The sequence below is a fragment of the Bombina bombina genome, chromosome 1 (genome assembly GCF_027579735.1).
Source record: "Bombina bombina isolate aBomBom1 chromosome 1, aBomBom1.pri, whole genome shotgun sequence".
In the NCBI taxonomy this organism is placed as follows: Eukaryota; Metazoa; Chordata; class Amphibia; order Anura; family Bombinatoridae; genus Bombina; species Bombina bombina.
The window spans coordinates 1,166,353,454-1,166,375,606 of NC_069499.1; the positions used below are offsets into that span (position 1 = coordinate 1,166,353,454).

The window sequence follows — 22,153 nt, forward strand, 5'->3', positions numbered from 1 at the left end:
ATAATAATAATAATAAATAATGAGAGTGAAGCAAATTTGACAATTGAAGTAAAATGGAAACTTTTTTAAAATTGTATTTTCTATCTGAATCATGGACACATTTTGAGTTTTATGTCACTTTAAACGTTTTATTTTGCATCATGATTATAATTGAGTTACATTTATATGTTTGTCCTTTAGCTAAAGAAATTTAGAGAACACCCCTTAGATTTTAATTTGCCTTTGTAGATTCTGGTGAAGGACCTTAGAGTACTGATAGATCTTTTTAGAAAATCTCTCTTGAGCGTAGAGCTTTAGCAAATCTCTCCCTAAAGTATTAAACATGCTGGTAATGTATAATATCTACAATGTGATCTTGTGATCATTTTATATCATCTCGTCTGAGCAGAGAGGTTTATATCATCAGGTTCCAACTGACAATCTTGCAGGGGAGAGATAATTTAACACGGAACACCTGGCACTGAATATAGATTTAATTATTTTTAATACATAAAAATCAAATTGCAGTGTATTCACTGTATTTTGATTTGTATTTGCTTCTAGCTTCTAATACACGTGGTATCCTTTGTTGAAATGCAGGAAGGTAAGCTAAGGTGCGTGCATGTGTTTGTAGCACTATACGGCAGCAGATTTGCAAGAATCCTATACATTAGCAAGAGCACTAAATGGCAGCACTTTTTCCTACCATGTGCTCCAGACACGTGCATGCTACCCATCTAGATATCTCTTCATCAGAAATTAACGAAAGTGAAGCAAATTTGACAATAGAAGTAAAATGGAAAAAAAAATGAAATTGTATTTTTTATCTGAATCATGAAGGACAACAATGTCATCTTGCATTCATAGCAGCCAGCAACACACAAACACCACAGTGTATAGTGTCCAACCTTTTCATTTATAGGAAATATTAGGCTATTTGAAGGGCAGGTCACCAACAAAATGTATGCATTCCTAGTAATAAACTTCAAACTATTAATGCTTTAGTGGCACATTAATAGACATTAATGGGTCAGTTGCAGAGAAAGCACTCATTGTGATGTAATTTGGGAGATGAAGGGGAGTGCTAAGGGATTGAGATGCAGAAGAGGGTTTGTGTCTCTGTAGTTTGGAGAGCCCTGGGCTATAGGTTTACTAAGAAATGTTTTATACGTAAACAGTATGGTAACTGTAAAACACAACACACACTCATTGTCTCTATTACCCGTTATCATCAAATTGAAGTCTAGTTACGATCCATACACTAACGGTAAGAGCTGGGACACCTGGAACAGAGCAACAAAGTATAATTCATTTTTCATATAAAAAATGATATCTGTTTCTCAAATAACATTACAGGTTACATTTTTTTACTTCATAGGTACAGAAGAATGTTTAGTGAACTATTATAATCTGAGGTATTTCCTTAAAGGGGCATTCAACCCCGTGTTTTTCTTTCATTATTCAGATAGAGAATGCAATTTTAAATATCTTACCAATTTATTTATATTATCTAATTTATTCAGTTCTCTTTGTATGCTTTGTTGAAAAGTATACCTAGGTAGGCTCAGAAGATGCTAATTGGTGGCTGCTAATATAGGCCTCTTGTCATTGGCTTTCAGCTAACTCCTAGTAGTGCATTGCTGCTCCTTCTTTAAAGGAAATCAAGATAATAACTCAAATTAGATAATAGAATTAAATTGGAACGTTTTTTAACATTGTATGATCTATCTAAATCATGAAATAAAAAATTGGAATTTCATATCCCTTTAAATCTTGTGACAACATCAGACAAACATATTTATAAGCTTCTGCGTCTACCATGTAAACCTGGTTTTCATTCACAACCTTCTCCAAAGACACCCCTCCCATCTGAAGTAACTCAAATACAAAAAAAAAAGGAAATGTAAATTTGTTGAAATTGATAAAATAATTATTAAGACATTAACAATCAATTCAAATGTAATCATAGTTATATATTTAGCTTTTAAGGTATTATGCGCAGAAGGCTGATTAACACAAAGCAACTAAATCCATTGTGAATCGATTAAAATGCTTGCAATAAAAATGCATTTCTAAAACAGATTATTTTACATGGTTCCTACATGAAGCAAAAAGTGATGTGGACTGGATTTTATTTCATTATCATAACAGTTTTGCATTGACTTCAGCTGCTACAGTATAATAACAGCCATTTATATCTATATGACTAGGAATTACTAAAAATGCATTTAATCTTATGTTGTTCAAAGAAGCACATGATGACAAATGGATATTTTCCTCTATTTTTGATAGAATGCTTGTATTTCAGTAACGCAAGCTCAATGTTTTGTTCTCTTTACAGCAGAATTGTAGAAACTTTTTGTCAAAAATGAAATGTCATTGGTTGATTTTAAAGGCTTCTGCATAATATAGGAAATAAATGTCTTCTGTGGATACCAGAAATACAATATATCCTAACTTTAGTGTAGGTATTATCTAGATTTTATTTAAGACACAGAGATTTGCATAATACTTCTCTTCACTGCTCAGGAAAGCATTTAAAAACATTAATAATATAATGTACAGTATGTTACATTAGAAATAAAGGGTGGGTACAATAGGATTAAATAATAACTGTGCCAAAAAGGAAAAGCTACCCTTATTATAGTATATGACCCTCTTCATATACCAAAAAAGACAAGAGTACAATGAATGATAAATAAGGGAGTGCTATATAAGCTATTCCAGGACCTCTGATAAATAAAATAAATGTTTAAAAAATATTAAAATAGATGACTAACCTTAAGAAGGAGCAAATTATCTTTTGTATTACAAAGAATATATAATGAATTAAATTCAACTATAAAACTGTTTGAAAATTTGTTTTGTATATTTAAAAAGTTTTCATAAACGCATAGATAAAATCATGATTTTGAGACATAAAAATACATAAAGTTGATAAAATTGATAAATAATTTAATTTGATAAATAATTTAGGATATGGCCACTCCAAAAGATAATGCTCAAAAATAATTTAAAACACATATGGTTAGATCACAGGTAGAAACAAAATTGAGTTTGCAATCTGTTTATGCGTGACACATACTCATTATACAAGGACCATATTAGTTTTACCTTGTATAATGAGTATATGTCACGCATAAACAGATTGCAAACTCAATTTTGTTTTTAACTGTGATCTAACCATTAGCCCGATCCGATATGCAGCGTCGCCCGCAAAAGCCGGCAACGCCAAATTTTGCGCTGGTTTGGTATCCTATATACGGCGTAACATAGAAGTTACGCTCGTATATTTCTGCCTTCGCTCGTAGTTTTTCCCCCCATAGACTGACATACAAAACACGCGCAGTTTGGTATCCAATATACAGCGCAAGGCCTTACGTGGCGAAAATGGAGAAATCTTACTCCATTTTCACCTCGCCACAAAATGCACCCGTAGCAGGCCTTGCGCTGAGTATTGGAGCACCGTAACTTCTTAAAATGCCTGCAAAAAAAAACCTAACACCTAAAGCATGCGCAATGTCTATCTACCTGTCAACCGCAATCCCCCACCGATATACCTAATAAAGTGTATTAACCCCTAAACCGCCGCTCCCGAACCCCGCCGCCACCTACATTAAATGTATTACCCCCTAATCTGACCCCCCTACACCGCCGCCAGCTACATTAAATGTATTAACCCCTAATCTGATCCCCCTACACCACCGCCAGCTACATTAAATGTATTAACCCCTAATCTGATCTCTCTACACCGCCGCCAGCTATATTAAATATATTAACCCCTAATCTGATCCCCCTACAACGCCGCCACCTATATTAAATATATTACCCCCAAACCTAAGTCTAACCCTAACACCCCCTAACTTAATTATTCTTTAAATAAATCTAAATAATATTAATATTATTAACTAAAGTATTCCTATTTAAAACTAAATACTTACCTATAAAATAAACCCTAAGATAGCTACAATATAATTAATAATTACATTGTAGCTATTTTAGGATTTATATTTATTTTACAGGTATATTTGTATTTATTTTAACTAGGTACAATAGCTATTAAATAGTTAATAACTATTGTAGCTATCTTAGGGTTTATTTTATAGGTAAGTATTTAGTTTTAAATAGGAATACTTTAGTTAATAATATTAATATTATTTAGATTTATTTAAAGAATAATTAAGTTAGGGGGTGTTAGGGTTAGACTTAGGTTTAGGGGTTAATATATTTAATGTAGGTGGCGGCGGTGTAGGGGGATCAGATTAGGGGTTAATATATTTAATATAGCTGGCGACGGTGTAGAGAGATCAGATTAGGGGTTAATACATTTAATGTAGCTGGCGGTGGTGTAGGGGGATCAGATTAGGGGTTAATACATTTAATGTAGCTGGCGGCGGTGTAAGGGGGTCAGATTAGGGGGTAATACATTTAATGTAGGTGGCGGCGGGGTTCGGGAGCGGCGGTTTAGGGGTTAATACACTTTATTAGGTATATCGGTGGGGGATTGCGGTTGACAGGTAGATAGACATTGCGCATGCTTTAGGTGTTAGGTTTTTTTTTGCAGGCATTTTAAGTTACGGTGCTCCAATACTATATATTATTAACTAAAGTATTCCTATTTAAAACTAAATACTTACCTATAAAATAAACCCTAAGATAGCTACAATATAATTAATAATTACATTGTAGCTATTTTAGGATTTATATTTATTTTACAGGTATATTTGTATTTATTTTAACTAGGTACAATAGCTATTAAATAGTAATACATATAATGTAGGTGGCGGCAGTGTAGGGGGATAAGATTAGGGGGTAATACATATAATGTAGGTGGCGGCAGGGTCCGTGAGCGGCGGTTTAGGGGTTAATACATATAATGTAGGCGGCGGCGGGGTCCGGGAGCGGCGGTTTAGGGGTTAATACATTTATTATTAGGAGTGAGAGGGGGGATTGCGGATATAGGGGTATACGTGTTGAGCTTTTTTTGGGAGGCGTGTTAGACAGTTACAGGAGATTTAATATTTAGTTAGTTTTTGTAGGCGCAGGCAGTTTCTAAAGTGCGGTAAGTCACTGGCGACTACAGAAATTTGTACTTACGGTTATTTCTGGACATCGCTAGTTTGTCCGACTTACGGCACTTTAGAAACTGCAGGCGGGGTATATTGGATACCCCAATGTGCGAGGTGAAACTTTGTAATACAAAACATAATTTGCTCCTTCTGGAGGTTAGTCATCTATTTTAATAGGTCCTGGAATAGCTAATTTAGCGCTCCCTTATTTAGCATTCATTGTACATTAGAAATAAAACAGAGAACAAAAAGCCAGACAAATAGTGACCAATGAGAATACTTTTTGAGTGGACAGTGAAGTTAAAGACCAATCAGAATCATTTAAATATCCAAAATAGACCGGTAATAACAGTCCTCTTTCGTTTTTGATGTGAAAGATAAACATAAAGTTCATCAAATAAAGTATAATGTAGGAGAAACAAAGTAACCATTGTTGTATGGAAATTTCGTAAAACGTTTGAAACAGGAATTTTAAGAAACTTGAAAATTTGGAAATATAATACTTAAAAATTCTAAAAGGTAAGGCATTTTCATTATAGATTGCTGGTTTTTGTTGGTGGTTTGCTTGAAGTGATGAGACAGGGTCCTGTGGAGGTAGGGTTTGGAGAAATGATAACAAGGTATTAATAAATATATTTGGTAATATATATATATATAAACGAAATGTACATATACATAATGGTGGGAAAGAAAGAAAAAAAAAGGGGACGAGAAAATATTGGTCTTTGTGTCTTTAATAAAATCTAGATTATACATACACTAAAGTTAGGATAAACTGAATTTTATTTCAAGACCAGAGATTTATATTTTGCTAGTTTAAAGCAAAATTGGATCAATTAGTAAGGCTATGAGAAACAAAGGAGATAGGTTTAAATAAATAAAGATGACCAATCTGATGCATTTAAAATATCCTGTAAAGATACAGCAGCTCCTCTAATAGGATGAGAAGAACATTTTTATCAATAGTCTGTCTTACCCAGCAATTGTGTATATCAGGGTGCAAACGCCATACAGGACACCACACCTATGTCCTCAATACGAATGCAAAAACAGTGATGATGGCACCATACCAAATAGGTTCCAATATCAAAGATTTATTAGAATATCTTCTTCAGACAAGAAAAACACAATGACGTTTCAGGTGTTACCCCTTAATAATAATTAAGGGGTAACAGATGAAACGTTGTTGTGTTTTTCTTGGACCTGTTTTTGCATTCGTATTAAGAACACTTTTATCCACACCAGCCTCAGTCATGAAGATGACACAGGTTTATGAGGAGGAATAAAGGAAAGCCAAAGATGATTAGATTAAGATCTAAATTTAGAGTTTCTTAATTCATATTATTTAAAACAATGGACAACACATAATTTGGGTTGTTCATAAAAATATAGATAAAAAAATGGTAGAGGTGTTAGTTTTAGTAATTGTATTTAACATTACTAGTTTTAGTAATGTTAAATATAATACCTTGAGGAGAAAATATTTTAAAATTATAATCTACATCTTTAACATCTGATACTCTTTAACAGGAAATAAGACAAAGCAGAGTAGTGAGTTTAAAAGAAAGTTGTTTTAAGGAAAGTGATTCGTTAGAAGGACAGCATTTAAAGAGGGAGAAAATAAGATCTACATCCCAGAAATTTAAATGTTTAAGAGTATGGGGTCTTTTGATAGAGATAGCTTTAGGAAGTCTCCGGATTAAATTAATAGACCAATAAATTAATAGACCTTGTGTCCCGCCGCTCCCAGGGTTCTATTGGCGGTTGCTTTAGGTGCCGGCAATTACATAATCGCCACACGCCCTGTCATCCTGATGCCGGTATGGATCTTCCTGTGCTCTCTTGGTGTGAGTCCTGCACTTTTGTAAGTACCTCAGTTGCTCTCATCTATGCCCAAGTATAGGTGTTACTGTGTGTGCTCCTGGGTGCTGTATAACTTTGTATTGCTGGTTGCCATATCATTATTGAACTCTGCCTGTCTGACCACTCTGCCTGTTTAACCCTTGTATTACTGGAATGCCTTATCATTGCTGAACTCTGCCTGTCTGACCACTCTGCATGATTAACCCTTGTATTGCTGGATTGCTTTATCATTACCGAACTCTGCCTGTCTGACCGTTTACCCCTGAACTGCTAAACTGCTGGAAGGCGTTCGCACTGCTTCTCTCCTTATTGTAAAAATTATTTAATAGAAGTATCTTTTTGACTTTATTGGTTTAAAACGGAGTGGTGATGATTTACTACCCTCTCCTTTATCTTTCATTTGCCACAGAGACTTAATTCAGATATAGACCTGTATCATTATAGTTGGGTAATGTTCTTTTATACGTTATAAGCTATATGCTTTGTACTCCCTGAGGGGAATCTGTGTGGCTCATAATGCTTACAATAGATGAATAGAGATATTTTGAGTGTACTCTATTCCATTTTTTATAATACTGCCACTGAGACATAATATGATATACAGACCGGTAATACCTTAATATGTACTGTTTACACTTTACCTATCTGTGCTTAAGCATCTGACCGTTTATGATCTAATATATTTCACAAATACTAACCTTCAGGTTTTTGCCTGACTAGGAGAGACAGCAGTGCTCTCTTAATTGAGTTTTGTTTTTAATACACCTACACACTTTTTTCATATTAGCTTTAATGGTGGCATGGTCTATGACATTATTTTAACATTGTTATTAAACATTATGTTTTATCCCAGTTTAATTGAATTCCCCTTTTACATACCGTACTCCACCCCTTGATTTAACGTGTGAGTACGACCTGTAAGTGTGCCCAAATAATGCTTCTTGTCTTTACTTCTTATATAATATATAAACTGCTGGATTACCTTTAGTTGTTGACCCCTGCCTGTTCCTGACAATTCTACTGGTTTACCCCTGAACTGCTAAACAGCTGGATTACCTTTTGTTGTGTTGGTATATACTAGGTTACAACATTATTATTTATTATTATCTTAGCAATAACCTCCAAGAAAATGTTGGTGTACTTATTTCAGCAGTTGCCAACCAATAAAATGTATATACGTAACAATTAAAAATGAGTATTTATTCCTAAATTCTTGATTAGTTAAATTTATAAACACATTGATTTATATTTATGTAGAAATTAGATTTTGAATCAATTATATGTCTATGCTGCTACAATATTCTTTACAAAGCAAACCAAAATATATCTCTATAAGTTAAACTTGAATTATACCAGGCAAATTTGTAAATAGCCAGCAATCTTGGCTTAATACCACAATATGGGTTACAAACTTACTCTGTTTGATATACCACAACTAGAGAAGTTTATATATAATTTACAAGAGATTCCACAATAATAAGCCTGCCTTAGAGTTATGAAATACAAAGACCTTTATTAGCAAATAAAATTATTTAGCATTAAATGTGACGGATTCTAATTTACACAGGACTATGGATATAAACTTAAAACACCAAATATGCTCTTTAAATTACTAGCTGCAGTCTAACTATAGCTTTAGAATATATTTGTTAAAATATATAAAATATAGATCAACCGTATACATCACCAAATAAACCAATACTGAGTGTTTCCGCTTTTTCAGATATATCCAATTCACCTCATATGAGAAGTATTGCAATTACGGATCAAGAAAGTTATCAGTCAAAATTTAGCAGCAAAGACAAAATACCTCTTTCCTTTCCCTTGCATGAGTTAATCAAGTGATAACCCCTCCTTTATTTTGTAATCATTGGTGAATGTTTTGGATAAGCTCCAACTGGGTGCTTGTCCCTTCATTGGCCCTTGGATCTTAACATTCAATTGGCTTACTGGGAAATGTATAGGCTTTAATAGTCAATTTGTTTGGCTGTCATACCAGTCCCAGTCTACAAGGGGGTAGCAGACACAGAAAAACTGTTTTACTATCAAATACTGCTACAGTTTAATTGATATATCTCAATATGTTCATTAAACACGCCTATAATTTCAAGCATTAATAAGTTATATGTTCTACATACTGTATTTGGGATCATATGGTACCATTTAATCTGAGTATTTTAAAACTAAATATGAGTATATTCCACTTATAATATCTCTACAAATATATATATAGACTTCCTATACATTCAGATATCAGGTCTATGCATAACCTTAAATCTATACAATATACCTATCTGATGTATACTGCCATACAATTCTACTTATAATATTTTAAGAGATGTATTTAAAGTTATCTTTCCCAGTTATAAATATTGTATACTTCTTATAATGTTTTAGAAGATGCCTTTAAAGTTGCATTTTTATGAAGGACTAGTAGTATAAATCAATAAGATATATATGTTTATCTGACTTATTTTGTATATCAGTTCATTTTATATAATGGTACATATTTCATTTCCTAGTCACATCTTATATCATAGACATACTGTACATAAGCATTATAGTTATTTATTAATACATGTCTCAACAGTGTTTAAGACATGGGCTCAAAATCTTGATAAAGCCCAAGGGAGGGCGAAACGCGTCACTTGCATTTGTTACACTGTGACTTTGAAACACAAACGGATATTCCAGTGCAGTTTGTACTGCAACTTTAACCCGGGTTACCAGCATCTTTATATATCCCAAGGTGAGGGAGAACTTGTGCCCCACCATTCTACCGGATCAACAAGTACATCAATAGCAGACAAGTCTGCCTTTACAGCGAGTTTCCATCAGGACACAGCAATCAGCTGTTTTTCTTTCACGCTGCTGGAGCAGCGAATAACAACTTGAGAAGAGCGGATGAAAAGTCTGTGACGTCAGACGCCGACTCACATGTGCAGAGGTTTGCACACTTCTATCCCCAGGAACGGCAGTTACTGCAGCCGCGGTCTGAGTCTTGACCAAAGGATTTTCCTTTCCTCGGTAACACCCTCTGAACACCCTCTGGACTCACGGTACAGTACATTGTATCTGTTTGTGGCACAAGCTTTTAACATACAAATCCAAGCCGTCATTTCCTACTAGTGTTACAATACTGATGCTCATTTGCATATGGCTACCTGCACTGTGACTATACATATGAACTTGGTGCTTGTCATTTTAATCAATCCTCTTGTTTTTAAGTTATATTTTATAATATCAGTGTTATGCCATACACTTTAACATCTCCTTGAGATCATAAATTATCAATTGTTATCTGCAAATATTTGCTTAGCATATATAGGTTTTTACCTGCATTTTTAATCAGGACTTTTATCTGAGTTTCATTTACTCTACAGGGAGACGTCCCTATATCCAGTGTTTGTATATTTTTGTGTATTTTATTTCATGTGTTCATTAAATTCGAACATCAATCTTTATATGGTGTGTATACTTTTAGCTTATTAGCGCACTCTCTCTATCCTGAAGCTTAGGCTTCGTTACTGGTTTTTTATCTGATGTATACTGCCATACAATTCTACTTATAATATTTTAAGAGATGTATTTAAAGTTATCTTTCCCAGTTATAAATATTGTATACTTCTTATAATGTTTTAGAAGATGCCTTTAAAGTTGCATTTTTATGAAGGACTAGTAGTATAAATCAATAAGATATATATGTTTATCTGACTTATTTTGTATATCAGTTCATTTTATATAATGGTACATATTTCATTTCCTAGTCACATCTTATATCATAGACATACTGTACATAAGCATTATAGTTATTTATTAATACATGTCTCAACAGTGTTTAAGACATGGGCTCAAAATCTATGATGCATTTATATATTAACTTATAGTATATTATTTGGAAACCTCATCTTCACATAAGGTTCTTCTCTGTAATGTTCATTAGATTTCTTGAAATAAACTGGTTAAACATGTTTAATTGACTACATAGCTACTTATTAAATTCAGCAAATATGTATCTAATATGTTATTGTCAGGTATTTCTTCTCAGATCCACAAATATATATTTTTTGTACAATACTGAGGTATACCTAACTGAAAATTAGACCGAAGTTGTACTTTAAAATGAATTTAAAAGTTATAATATAGACATGTGTTTATGCTAGCCATCATAATGTGTATTCAGTCTTTAAAGGGAGTCCAGTGAGCCATTGTGTTATTTATTACATGTATCTGTTAACTTACAACATCTTGGGATTCTGCTAGCTTATCTGAAAACAGTGCAGAATTTTGTCTCCCCCACCCCAGGAGGAATCCTGGCTTGTGATGTGTATCTTTCTTTGTTCTATACATCTGTGTTTCAGAATAAGAGGGGGGTCACAACAGGCAGTCTGTGCATTGTAATTTACAGTAATAACTTGATACCATTAGCTTCATATATGATATTTATATATATATATATATATATATATATATATATATATATTTGTGCACATAGCTTCCAATGATATCTCAACTTTTACATGACATAATTTTTAGGAAACATGTATTGGAAATTGACTGAAAACCCATGAAATTGGTGAGGGCATTTACATGATATGCATTATAGACAGTCTTACTTTGAAGAGAGACCGTTATTCTCCCTCTATGGCTTGTAGTTGATATCTAGGATGGCACGCTCGTAACTGATTAATATGGACCCATTTATCCATAAAAGTATCATTTTTAGGTATCCTAATTTTATAGGCAACTGGAGATATTTTGTCAGTAATGACAAAAGGACCCTTCCATGATGGAAGAAATTTCTTCTCCTTAACCTTATCTTTTCCAAAGTTATAAAAATAAACTTTATAATTTATTCCATATTCCTTTTTGGACGTTTTGAGGTCATAATAGGTTTTAGTGGCAGTTTCAGACTTTTCTATGAGCAAATGCAAAGGCATATTGCAGGTGCTTCCTTAGGTTCTCCACATATTGATGCGTATTGGCATTTATCAAGTTCTGGTCTGATGTACGGTAGATGTTGAGGTAGAACCATTCTTCTACCAGTCATCAATTCAAAAGGTGACATCTTAGTAGCACTACTTGGAGTTGCTCTTAATGCCATTAGGAATAGAGGTCATTTTACATCCCAGTCTTTGCCTGTTTCACTCACAAACGTTTTGAGGATTTTCACAATGGACTGGTTGTAACGCTCCACACCACCACTAGAGGCAGCTCTATATGCAATATGGAGCTTTATTTGCCACCACAATGGCCAGAAGTGGGAGCATCATGGGAATGTTGAAGCATGAGACTTCTGAACTGGGTAGGTACCACCCATTGCTGGATGCCAGTTTTGGAGGATCTAATTAGAAAACCATCCTGTAACTTGAATTGTGATTTGGATTTCATTAAGATTCTAATATCTTCCTTACCAATACCATCCTCTTTTGAGATGGGGTTGCTTTCAGGATCTGCTATGTGTTTATAGAAGATACCTATAATGGGGTCTTCTTTTTGACTAATGATCAGGTCCTCACTAGGAGAATCCTGACTCCATTGTACCAGGTTAGGCTCATTTTAGCCTGGTTTCTGGTAATGGCGTCTACCTGAATTGCACCCATTAAGTTGTCAATATTGAGGAGCTCTCCAGTTATGGCTCCTTGTTTGGCTAATGAATCTGCAAGATCATTGCCTTCCTTATCAGGACCTAGAACCCTGGAATGACCCTTGGTCTTTTTCCAGTGTATGGTTAAACCATTGTACACCACTAATTCATCAATTTCACAGAACAACTTACCATGTTTGACTGGTTTGTTGTTAGTTTTCTTCATGCCTTTTCTTTTCAAGTTGGCAGGTATTAAAAAAAGCTGTCACGCACATAATTTGAGTCAGTAATGATCACAAATTGATGAATACCTTGTTCAATAGCCATCTCAATGGTTTTTAGAACAGCAGTTAGTTCTGCAACTTGCCTGGATCTTGGTCCAATGTTGAATCCTACAGAAATATTTGGAAATCCATTTGCCCAAGTTATACCAATGCTGGCGACTAATCTGCTCTCATTATCAATAGTGGCATTGTAAGAACAACCATCAACATATACCCAAGGAAATGTTTGACACTGGTCCTCATTATATATCTTATATGGGGAAAGCAATTGTTCCTCCAGGAAATCATCTTCTAATAACTCTTCCCATGATCGTTAGCAGTACAGTAATGGAGCTCGGCAAGCCCCTGTGTGAATGGATTATTTTTGTTTTACTTATAGCGAATTTCTAAAGGTCAGCCTTGTAAGAAAAGAATCCAAGCTGTTATTTGACTATTAGACAAGTTCCCATCTCTTATTCTCTCACTTTGCAGATATAGAAAAGGCTGGTGGGCCGTTTCTACAATAATTATCTCGCCCTGTATATAGCTGCAGGAATTTTGTAGAGCCCATATATTAGATAAGAGGGTTTTTTAACAATCACTAAATTTTATTTCTACTGGGGATAAAGTTTTGCTCGCATAAGCAATGACTTTGCTTAATTGATCATGCTTTTGGTATAAAACAGCACTCTAAGTAGAAATGTCTCTAAGTAGAAATGTTTACCACCTTCAGGGTACGCTAAGCAAGGTGCTTGAGTGAGTTTTCTCTTCAGCTCTCTGATGGCTGTCTCTTGAGCCTCACTCCAAGGCAATTTCACATCCTTCTTTAGAAGAAGTAGCAGTGGTTTAGCTAATTCTGCATAATTATCAATACATTTGTGATAATAATTTGTCATACCCAGGAATGATCTTAATTCCTTTAAGTTAGTTGGGTTCTTAGAATTTATTATGGCTTCCACCTTTTTCTTCTGAGGATTTAACCCTTCAGAAGTAACTTCATTTCCCAATAAGTTTACACGAGTGAGGCACCATTGAGCTTTTTGTAGGGATAATTTGACACCTGCCCTTTTAAGTTGGCTAAGGACGTGTTTAAGTTCGGTGATGTGTTTTTCAAAGTCTGTGTTTTTGATTTAAACATCATCAACATAAGATAAGGTCCCCCTTTCCAGCGCATCAGGCATAGCCTTATGCATGAATACAGCAAATTCATGTCCTGAATTTATGTATCGAAACGGCAGTCTTTGGAATGCATACTGGACCTCTTGGAACTAGAATGCAAGCTTATACTGGCCCTCCTCGTGTACCTTTATGGTACAATATCCCTGTGCACAATCAATGGCAGTGAATATTTTGGATCCCTGCATTTGAGCTAGGTACTGGTCAATATAGGGCACAGACCAGCCAGACATGTACACTCATTTGTTTAGCTGTCTTAAGTCATCACACACATGCCATTGTCCATTTGGCTGAATAACACCTAGAATAGGATTGTTATAAGAGCTGTGCACCTGTTGGATAATACCCCTTTCTTCCAAGTTCCTTATGATTTCTGCAAGAGAATCATATGAGGCTAAAGGAAGTCTGTATTGTTTAACGAAGACAGGTGGTGCATTGGGATCTGTTTGGATTCTTGCAATGTGCAAGTCTGTACTCCCACAGTTATAAGAATCGCTAGCAAAAATATCCTTGTACTCCATCAGGAGTTCTCGTAGCTGTCGGCGTTCATCATCACTGGAACAGCCATTAGCTAAGGAGATTTGCTCTTTGACTATTTGTTGAAATCCTGTAAAGATTTCATGCTGTCCTATCTCATAGGCTTCTTCCAACCTAGAGGTGAGATCCCCTTGATTATAATTTACATTGCCCCCATGATTCTGGGTATTGGGGTATTCTTTCTCTTTGATCGGCTGATCAAACACTAGGTTTGAATGCTGGTTTGAATTCAGGGCTGCATTTTCATCCTGAAATACTTCAGGGTCCCCCTTTAACCTGCTCCAGAGGCAAAGGTTAATCAAATCTATTTGTATGGCATATCTATGTAAGAGATCATTGCCAATGTATATTTGATTATGGGGAGTATTTAAAACTAAAAACAGGTGATTCACTGATTTATTACCTATGGAGATAGATAATAAACACTTAACTGTGATGTTATAGCTTTTACACTTGTCATCCAGGTCATGGACCAAGAGATCTTGGGGAGAAAGATATGTAATCACTTTAGGTTCAGCTATCTGCACTAATTAGCCATCGCTTATATAGCTAGCTTCCTGTTTTAAGCTAATTTGGCATACTTGGTTTTCCCATGGTCATGCACTTGCATATGGATAAATATATCATCTTTAACTTTCTCAATTTCTGAGAGGAATTGAGAGTGATCTCCCCCTTTAGGGGACTTAGCATTCCCCTTGTGGTGAGATATGGTTAATACATCTCTGTCTAAGGAAATATTGGCTATCTTTCCAGGCGAAAGTTTAAAAGTATTACCATCAGAGCTACTTAAGGGAGTCTGATCATCTATTTGTAGGATAGTGATTTCAGGAACAGAGTTATTCCTGAAATGAATCTCCACAGCATCTGGCTTCTCTTCCACCACATGACAGTTATGTCTGGTGCGAGATATGCCTAGACCGCTCATAATTTATAGGTCTTTTTACTTGTAACCAAATTACAATATTTATGCAATCAATTATGGTGCTTAATCACTTCAGGAGATCACTACCAATAATTAAACAATCAGTTGGCAGATCCACTATAATGACAGGGTGCCTTATTACCCTGTTCCCCAGTTTTAGCTTTAACCATGCAGTACCATAGACTTTGAGAGTGTCACCCCCAACACCTGTTAGTGAACCATCAATTTCTTTTATTTTAGATTTGTGGGGTGTTAGCTCATTTAGTTGTGTGCAGTACCTGTGGGATAAAATAGTTGCCTGACATCCAGTATCAATTAATCCCATCATAGGATTGGAGGCTAAATCCTGAGTTCAGCTAATGCATAATCCCTGCAGTTTCTACCATTTCACAAATAGAATTAGCATGATTACATGTCTGTGGGTTTCGCCACATGTTACCTGTATCAACCACTTTAACTGATGCAGAAGAATTTTCACTCTTACCAGTCATATTCTCTATAATAGGGTTGACAGGGTTCCTGTGTACTGCATCTGTGGGAATAAGGTTAGGGGAAAACTGCAAAGGAAGAGGTTTGTTAGAGCTTCCAGGCTGAGGCGGCCTGTCATCACAGCTAAACCATCCATCTCTGTTCTGCAAGGAGAGAACATGATTAGTACCATTATTGACATTTATCATTTCATTTGATACATCTCTCCCCTCTCTCTCAGGTAATACCGCAGTATTTATGACTGTGCCTGTGGCTCACTGCTGGCCACTGGCTATACCCCTAAAAGAGGATTATCAGGGTGCTGAGCCATCAAAACATGACTCATATTATTAAATAGTGTACATAATTGATTTAACTGAGTACTAAGTTGGCCCACTTGATAGTACAAGCTCTTTTCACCCATGGGTCAATTTTTTGATATCCTAGGGTACTGATTCCTGGATCCTTGGGATCCCTCAGAATCATAGCTATTGCTTCTATTTTGACGTGGTTGTCTTTGGGGTTCAACTTATTCAGCATTAATATCTTGGGGAGCAATATTTACTTGGGGTGTCTGGTTACCCTGAGAGTATTTTCGCCACTTTTGGTATTTATTTTTACGGGATACCGATAACCTTGTGGGTGTTCATCTCTTTGGGGATAATTATTTGTCTGGGTATGCCCTCCATTTTGAGTATATTCTCTCTGCACCCCGGCCCATGTTGGGGGAGGGGCAGAGTTAAAACTTTGTGGGGAAGGCCTGATTTCTCAGGCCACCTCCACATAAGTCTTCTTTTTAGACTCCAAATTGAGGGGGCTAGGCTGGGCCGTGGTTCCTTTTTAACCCAATGTTCACTGGAATGATGAATAGAGTATAACTTTTTACTCTCTTTGATCAGCCAGTTCAATGAGAAGTTCTCATCAAAATCTTTAGCCAAATTAAGTTTGATGTGTGCGGGCAATGATTCGTAAAATAAATTCACAAATTCTGAGCTTTTAAATATGGGGTAATCTTACTGTACGCACTTTTTAGTACAGAAAGGAATTTAATTGGGCTTTGATTGGCACTACATTTTAAACCATACACAGCTATTTTCGCAGTAGTTTTAGTGCGATATTGCCCAAACTCCTTTTTGCACTGATGCTTTGTTTCACTCCAGGAATGAATATTCATATCCTTTAGTGAAGCAAAGTACTTGTGATGTTTACCCTCAAATACCCAGGGCTGAAATTAAATTTTTGACTGCTCACTAGTAACATACATTATGGATAAATAATTTTCATAGGCCTGTAAGTGGTCAGTTATATAATTTGTTCCCTTGTTGGAAAAATTAGGTACTACACCACTTAAAATTTTAATTATTTTAGGGATGTCATATATCTTATTAGATGTATCTTGGGCTTTCCTATGGACCTTATTTTTGGGGATGAAGCGCGCCCTATCTGCCCTATATTTACTATGGGGAGACCCCTTACACGCATTAGTATTATATGGGCTATCTGGGTAGCTGCTCTGCCCTCTGACTCACTACTAGAACTGCCCTCCCCCTATGAAGTATAGCAGTTCCCTGAATTTATAACATGAGGTGACTATGTGGGAAGTTTACCTCTGACCCGATAGGGGTACTTTGTTTAAACTCTTCCCTAATGTTTTACAGTTAATTTCTCATGAACTCTTTTAGTGTTATTAAAATACCTGATTATCCTCATTATTTTCATTATTAATAGAAGGGGGCATATTATTGCTATACTGCCTTTTCAGTTTACTAAGCTCTTTCTGGCTTTCTGCAAATTGTTTATTTAAACGTTGTATTTGGGCTAATAGTTTTTGGTTATGCTTATCTAAGGCGGCCATGTCTTGTTTAAATGTAACAATTTCATTTTCGACTATTTCTAAATTCTCTTCACATTTGCGTGATGAGCGAATATCATGTTCTAGTCCCTGTAATTGCAATTCCTTTCCTATAGGAAAAATTGATGAGTTAAGGATTTCGATTTGAGGTATGAGTTGGAAAATTGGACCTGTTAATTGAAGGCATACGGCCAGGAATTAGACCCCTCCCTTTTTCCGGCCATATCGAAAACTTAATTTTGAGGATACAAATGTTTCTTAGTTGATGTTTTTATCTTACTTAAGGAGTTAAATGTGTTGACATAATTTCCATGTTATTTTAAACCTCATTCTCCAAATAATAGGCCTTCAGCCTTAGGCCCCATCTCTGTAGGAGAAACTCTGCCAGTTTAGGATCTATTTTCCTGAGAATTATTCTACTTCTTTAGGTGGCCAAAACTGTGCTTGCATTACCCATCATATATATAGTCCTCTGTATCTACTCTCTGAGAATTAAAGGATCTACTATACAGTCACTGATAATAGCTTGTTTGGCTAGTTAAAATATTTTAGCAATAGGTCCAAGGAAACCTAAGAGTTTATTTGAGAAATCTGTCAGGACCGAAACAGATATTACATTTTGGAGAAGCCATGAATTTTAATAGATTGGCATCAATATCACGGGTAATAGAAGATTTATGTGGAAGATCAGGAAAAGTATATTCTGAATGTAAAGTATTTCTAGATTGCTTGTCTAAGGGTTTTGCAACCGTTTTAGAGGGGCACCATTGTGTAAAGTGAGGGTGTTGGAGAGCTTCAGTCTTTAGATAGGGGTTACCTAAATTGTCAATTAATACATGTTTATATTTTTTAGAAAATGTTTTTGATCTTTTAGATTTGGGAGATTTGTTTAAATCATAAGAAAATTAGGGGGTGTGGGGGGGGAAGGTTGCCAAGAATCTGAATATGTGTCATTGTCAGAGTAGGTGTAAAATGACTCAGATGTAGAATCAAAGTCTACATGGGGCTTTTTATTTTTTTTATTTTATTTTTTTATTTTTATTTCTTTATTGATTATACAATAAAAGGTACATACGTCTTAGGATCACATTATTATAGTACAGGAGAAATCCTCACACAAAAACAGGAAGAAAAAAAAAAAACAAGAAACAATAATAATCTTCTAAAAATAGTCACATTTTGGAAAATCTATATGCCTTATTAACAAAACCATTTCAACAGCAAGAAAGACATAACCTTCATAAACTTTGAATATTATCAATCGTTGTAAAATGTCCTGTACTTCTGCATCCACACATTTATTGGAATATTTATAAGATAGGAAAGAAAAAAAAAAGCAAGCAAGAAGGGGAAAAAAATCCTCTCACCCCTCTGCTCCCTTAGAACCGTAAATCCCTCTATATAATCTCTAAAGCAGGCCTTAATCTATTAATAAACAAGAGGAAATTGGAAGTTGATGGTAGAGATAACAAAATGTGCAAGTTTATGGTAAATATGTTTTCTTTTTTGAGTTGTCTTTTTTGGAGGGTTAGAATGAGTTTTATTAACAGACTGTAAGACAGATTGCATTTCAGAAGAAAGTTGCTTCCTCAAATTGTCCATAGAGAAATTAATCATCTGTTGAACAGATTTCTCAGAGACTTGTTTGTTTGCCTGAGACATTTTAGTATGTAAAATATGTAATATATATAAATTATAAGGAATAAGAAATAAAAAATATATTGGTATATATTAAAATAACTAAAGGTTATTATGTCAACACTTAGCATAAAAGTATAATGAATTAAAGCTATTCTTAAATATATTTTTTAAACCAACAAAATGCAGCCAATGTACCTGTATATGGCTGGCTTCCAAAAATTATTTGTATAACAAAAGTGTGTTAATAAGGATGTCGATTTAGTTGAATAACTATTTTGTTATTGTATAACAATGTGGCGTCTGAAAAAGATTTGCTGTTTTGTATTACAGCCAGGTCTGGGATGCTGAGTGAGGAGAGAGAGAGAGGGCGTAATCAGTGGAGCAGTTGGTGGGAGTGGTTTGTGACGTTACGATGAGTCATGTTACTGTGCATGGAGGTAAGTATAAGTCTCTTGAGATGGAGGTAAGGTGGGAAGGAAGTAAAGGGCGGGCAAATCAAATAAAAAGGGTGCGCGAGCAGCCAAAATGGAAGCGCAACAAAGGGAAAAGGGAAAGGTGTAGTTGGTTGAAGTAAAAGTGAAACCAGTGTATAATAGGTAAAGAAAAAAAACGGAATAAAAAATGTACATAAAAAAATGTTAGAAAAGGGAAAAGGTAGGAGAAAACACCAGAGCAACACAATTTCATGTACTTAACTTCTTGAGCAGCAAAAAGAAAGAGGATAGTTTGGATATTACTGGTCACTATTTGGGTATTTAAATGACTCTGATTGATCTTTCACTTCAATGTCCACTCAAAATGTATTCTCATTGGTCACCATTTTTCTGGCAGTTTGTTCTCTGGTTTATTTCTAAGTACTATATTTTGTATTATTGATGCCCTGAGCAGTAGAGAGAAGGATTACAAAATATGAGTCTCTGGTCTTGTAATAAAATTAGCTTGAGGATTTTTCAACTGTATTTTGATCTTTTTCTTTGCAATCACATAGTACTGGGTAATTTAGTTATATCATTCAGGAACTATTAACACCACAATTAGGTACATGCTAATGAAAGGAAAAGATGCATTGCTATGAGGACACTATAATAACTATTGAAGTTAACAGTCCCATTTATCAAATTACGGACAATCAGGGTTCCGTGCTTGAGAATAAAAGTATTGTAAAGGTAAAAAAATACAAATTCAAAAAAGTTACTGACTAGTGGTGACCTAGTCAGTCAGTACTGGATACCAAAAGCACACTCTAGAAAATACCATCAAATAACCTATCAGGTGGTATGCAAAAAAATAATAAATTAGTCCAATTAAAACCCAGAACACAGATACAATCCTTAAAAACAAGCAAACATGTGTACTGGTCAATCAATTCTCCAATGTCAAGTACTTAATAAGTGTATTTCAAGGAAACCTAAATCAAAATATTGAGAGACAAGCACACCATGGATAACGATCCTCAACGTGCGAGTAGGGACTATCAGTGATCTCAAACTAGTGATTTTGGGGTTGTTTGAACTCTGCCACCTCAGAGGATGACCAGTTGCTCCTTAACTTGCAGCAAGTTGACTCGCTTGGCTTCAAAGCAGCTTCTGCTGCTTGATAAATGAAACCTGAAGTCTCAAATATAGAGATTGTTAATTGCTATCCAAAACCCAAAAGTTTAAATTTACAGCTTACACTTCACTTTTTTCTGCGTGGCTTAAATTGGTCCCCTTCTTTCCTATTAAGACATAGGGCTCCATTTATAAAGCAGCAAATGCTGCTTCAGAGTCCTATCATTTCAGGCTCGCCTGAAACATAAGTTAAGAAGCAGCGGTCATAAGAACCCGGCCCCTTATAGGCTTACCTGAATGATTGTAATGTTTATATTAATATTAACTTTTTTTTATGATCTATCAATAAACTAAAAATTATCTTTTGGGTTATTTACTCAACTGCAATATACAATAGATCTTATACTACATGACTTACTCGTACTTAGGCCTCGATATTCAAAGCATCAAAATACCATCAGGAAACTGCTTCGCTGGCCTCATCTGCCTCACAGTCTGACAGTTTGTTGAGATATTCAAAGAAAAGGGCGTGCCCGAGCAACATTTCAAATCCTGTTCCCCATTCCTCCAAGAAGGTAGTACCCCCAAACAAGTGGTATCCCTAGGTACCTCATTAAATTGCCCATATCATACTAAAAGGGTCACTGGATCCCCTGCCCCCTATATATAGGTTCTACATAACTGCATGCCTGTTATGTAAATACATAATTTCATGCTACTGACTACTATAACATAAATATATATTATCATATATATCTATGGTATCACTAATTAACACAACAAATAACATAAATACATTTTAATGTATATGCAATAATTAAAACAATTTGCAATATACATGCATGCCATTTTAAAATTGAATATCAATGCAAGGCCTGACTACATTATATCTACAATTTTTGAAATAAAATGTATGATCATGTATAATACATATTAGTTTAAGTACTGGGTATATAAATTAAAATGTAGATATTCTTGCTTGATGCATTTATTATTTTAAATAAAAATATATTTTTGAAATAGATATTTATGTTCTAAAAGACAATAGCACAGAAAAAATAAATACTTCTTCTATTTTTGGTATTTTAGATAAGGGAATATTGTGCTCCGATATATCTAAGATCTACACTTTAGTTTTCTTTATCCTATATAGTTAAAATAAAAAAAAATAAAAAATTATATTATAACCAATGATGTCTGAGTCACAGGTAGCTTACATAAAAATAAAATGAGGTTCATCATCTGG

General features: G+C 34.9%; 1 protein-coding gene across 1 annotated transcript in view; it reads right to left on the reverse strand.

The window, feature by feature from the left end:
- Positions 1-22,153, reverse strand: part of LOC128663743 (vasoactive intestinal polypeptide receptor-like) — a 299,650-nt gene that overhangs the window by 74,405 nt on the left and 203,092 nt on the right. Inside the window, exon 8 of the mRNA XM_053718222.1 lies at positions 1,202-1,262. Within this exon, the coding sequence (XP_053574197.1) occupies positions 1,202-1,262 (61 nt within the window). The remainder of the gene's footprint in view (positions 1-1,201; positions 1,263-22,153) is intronic.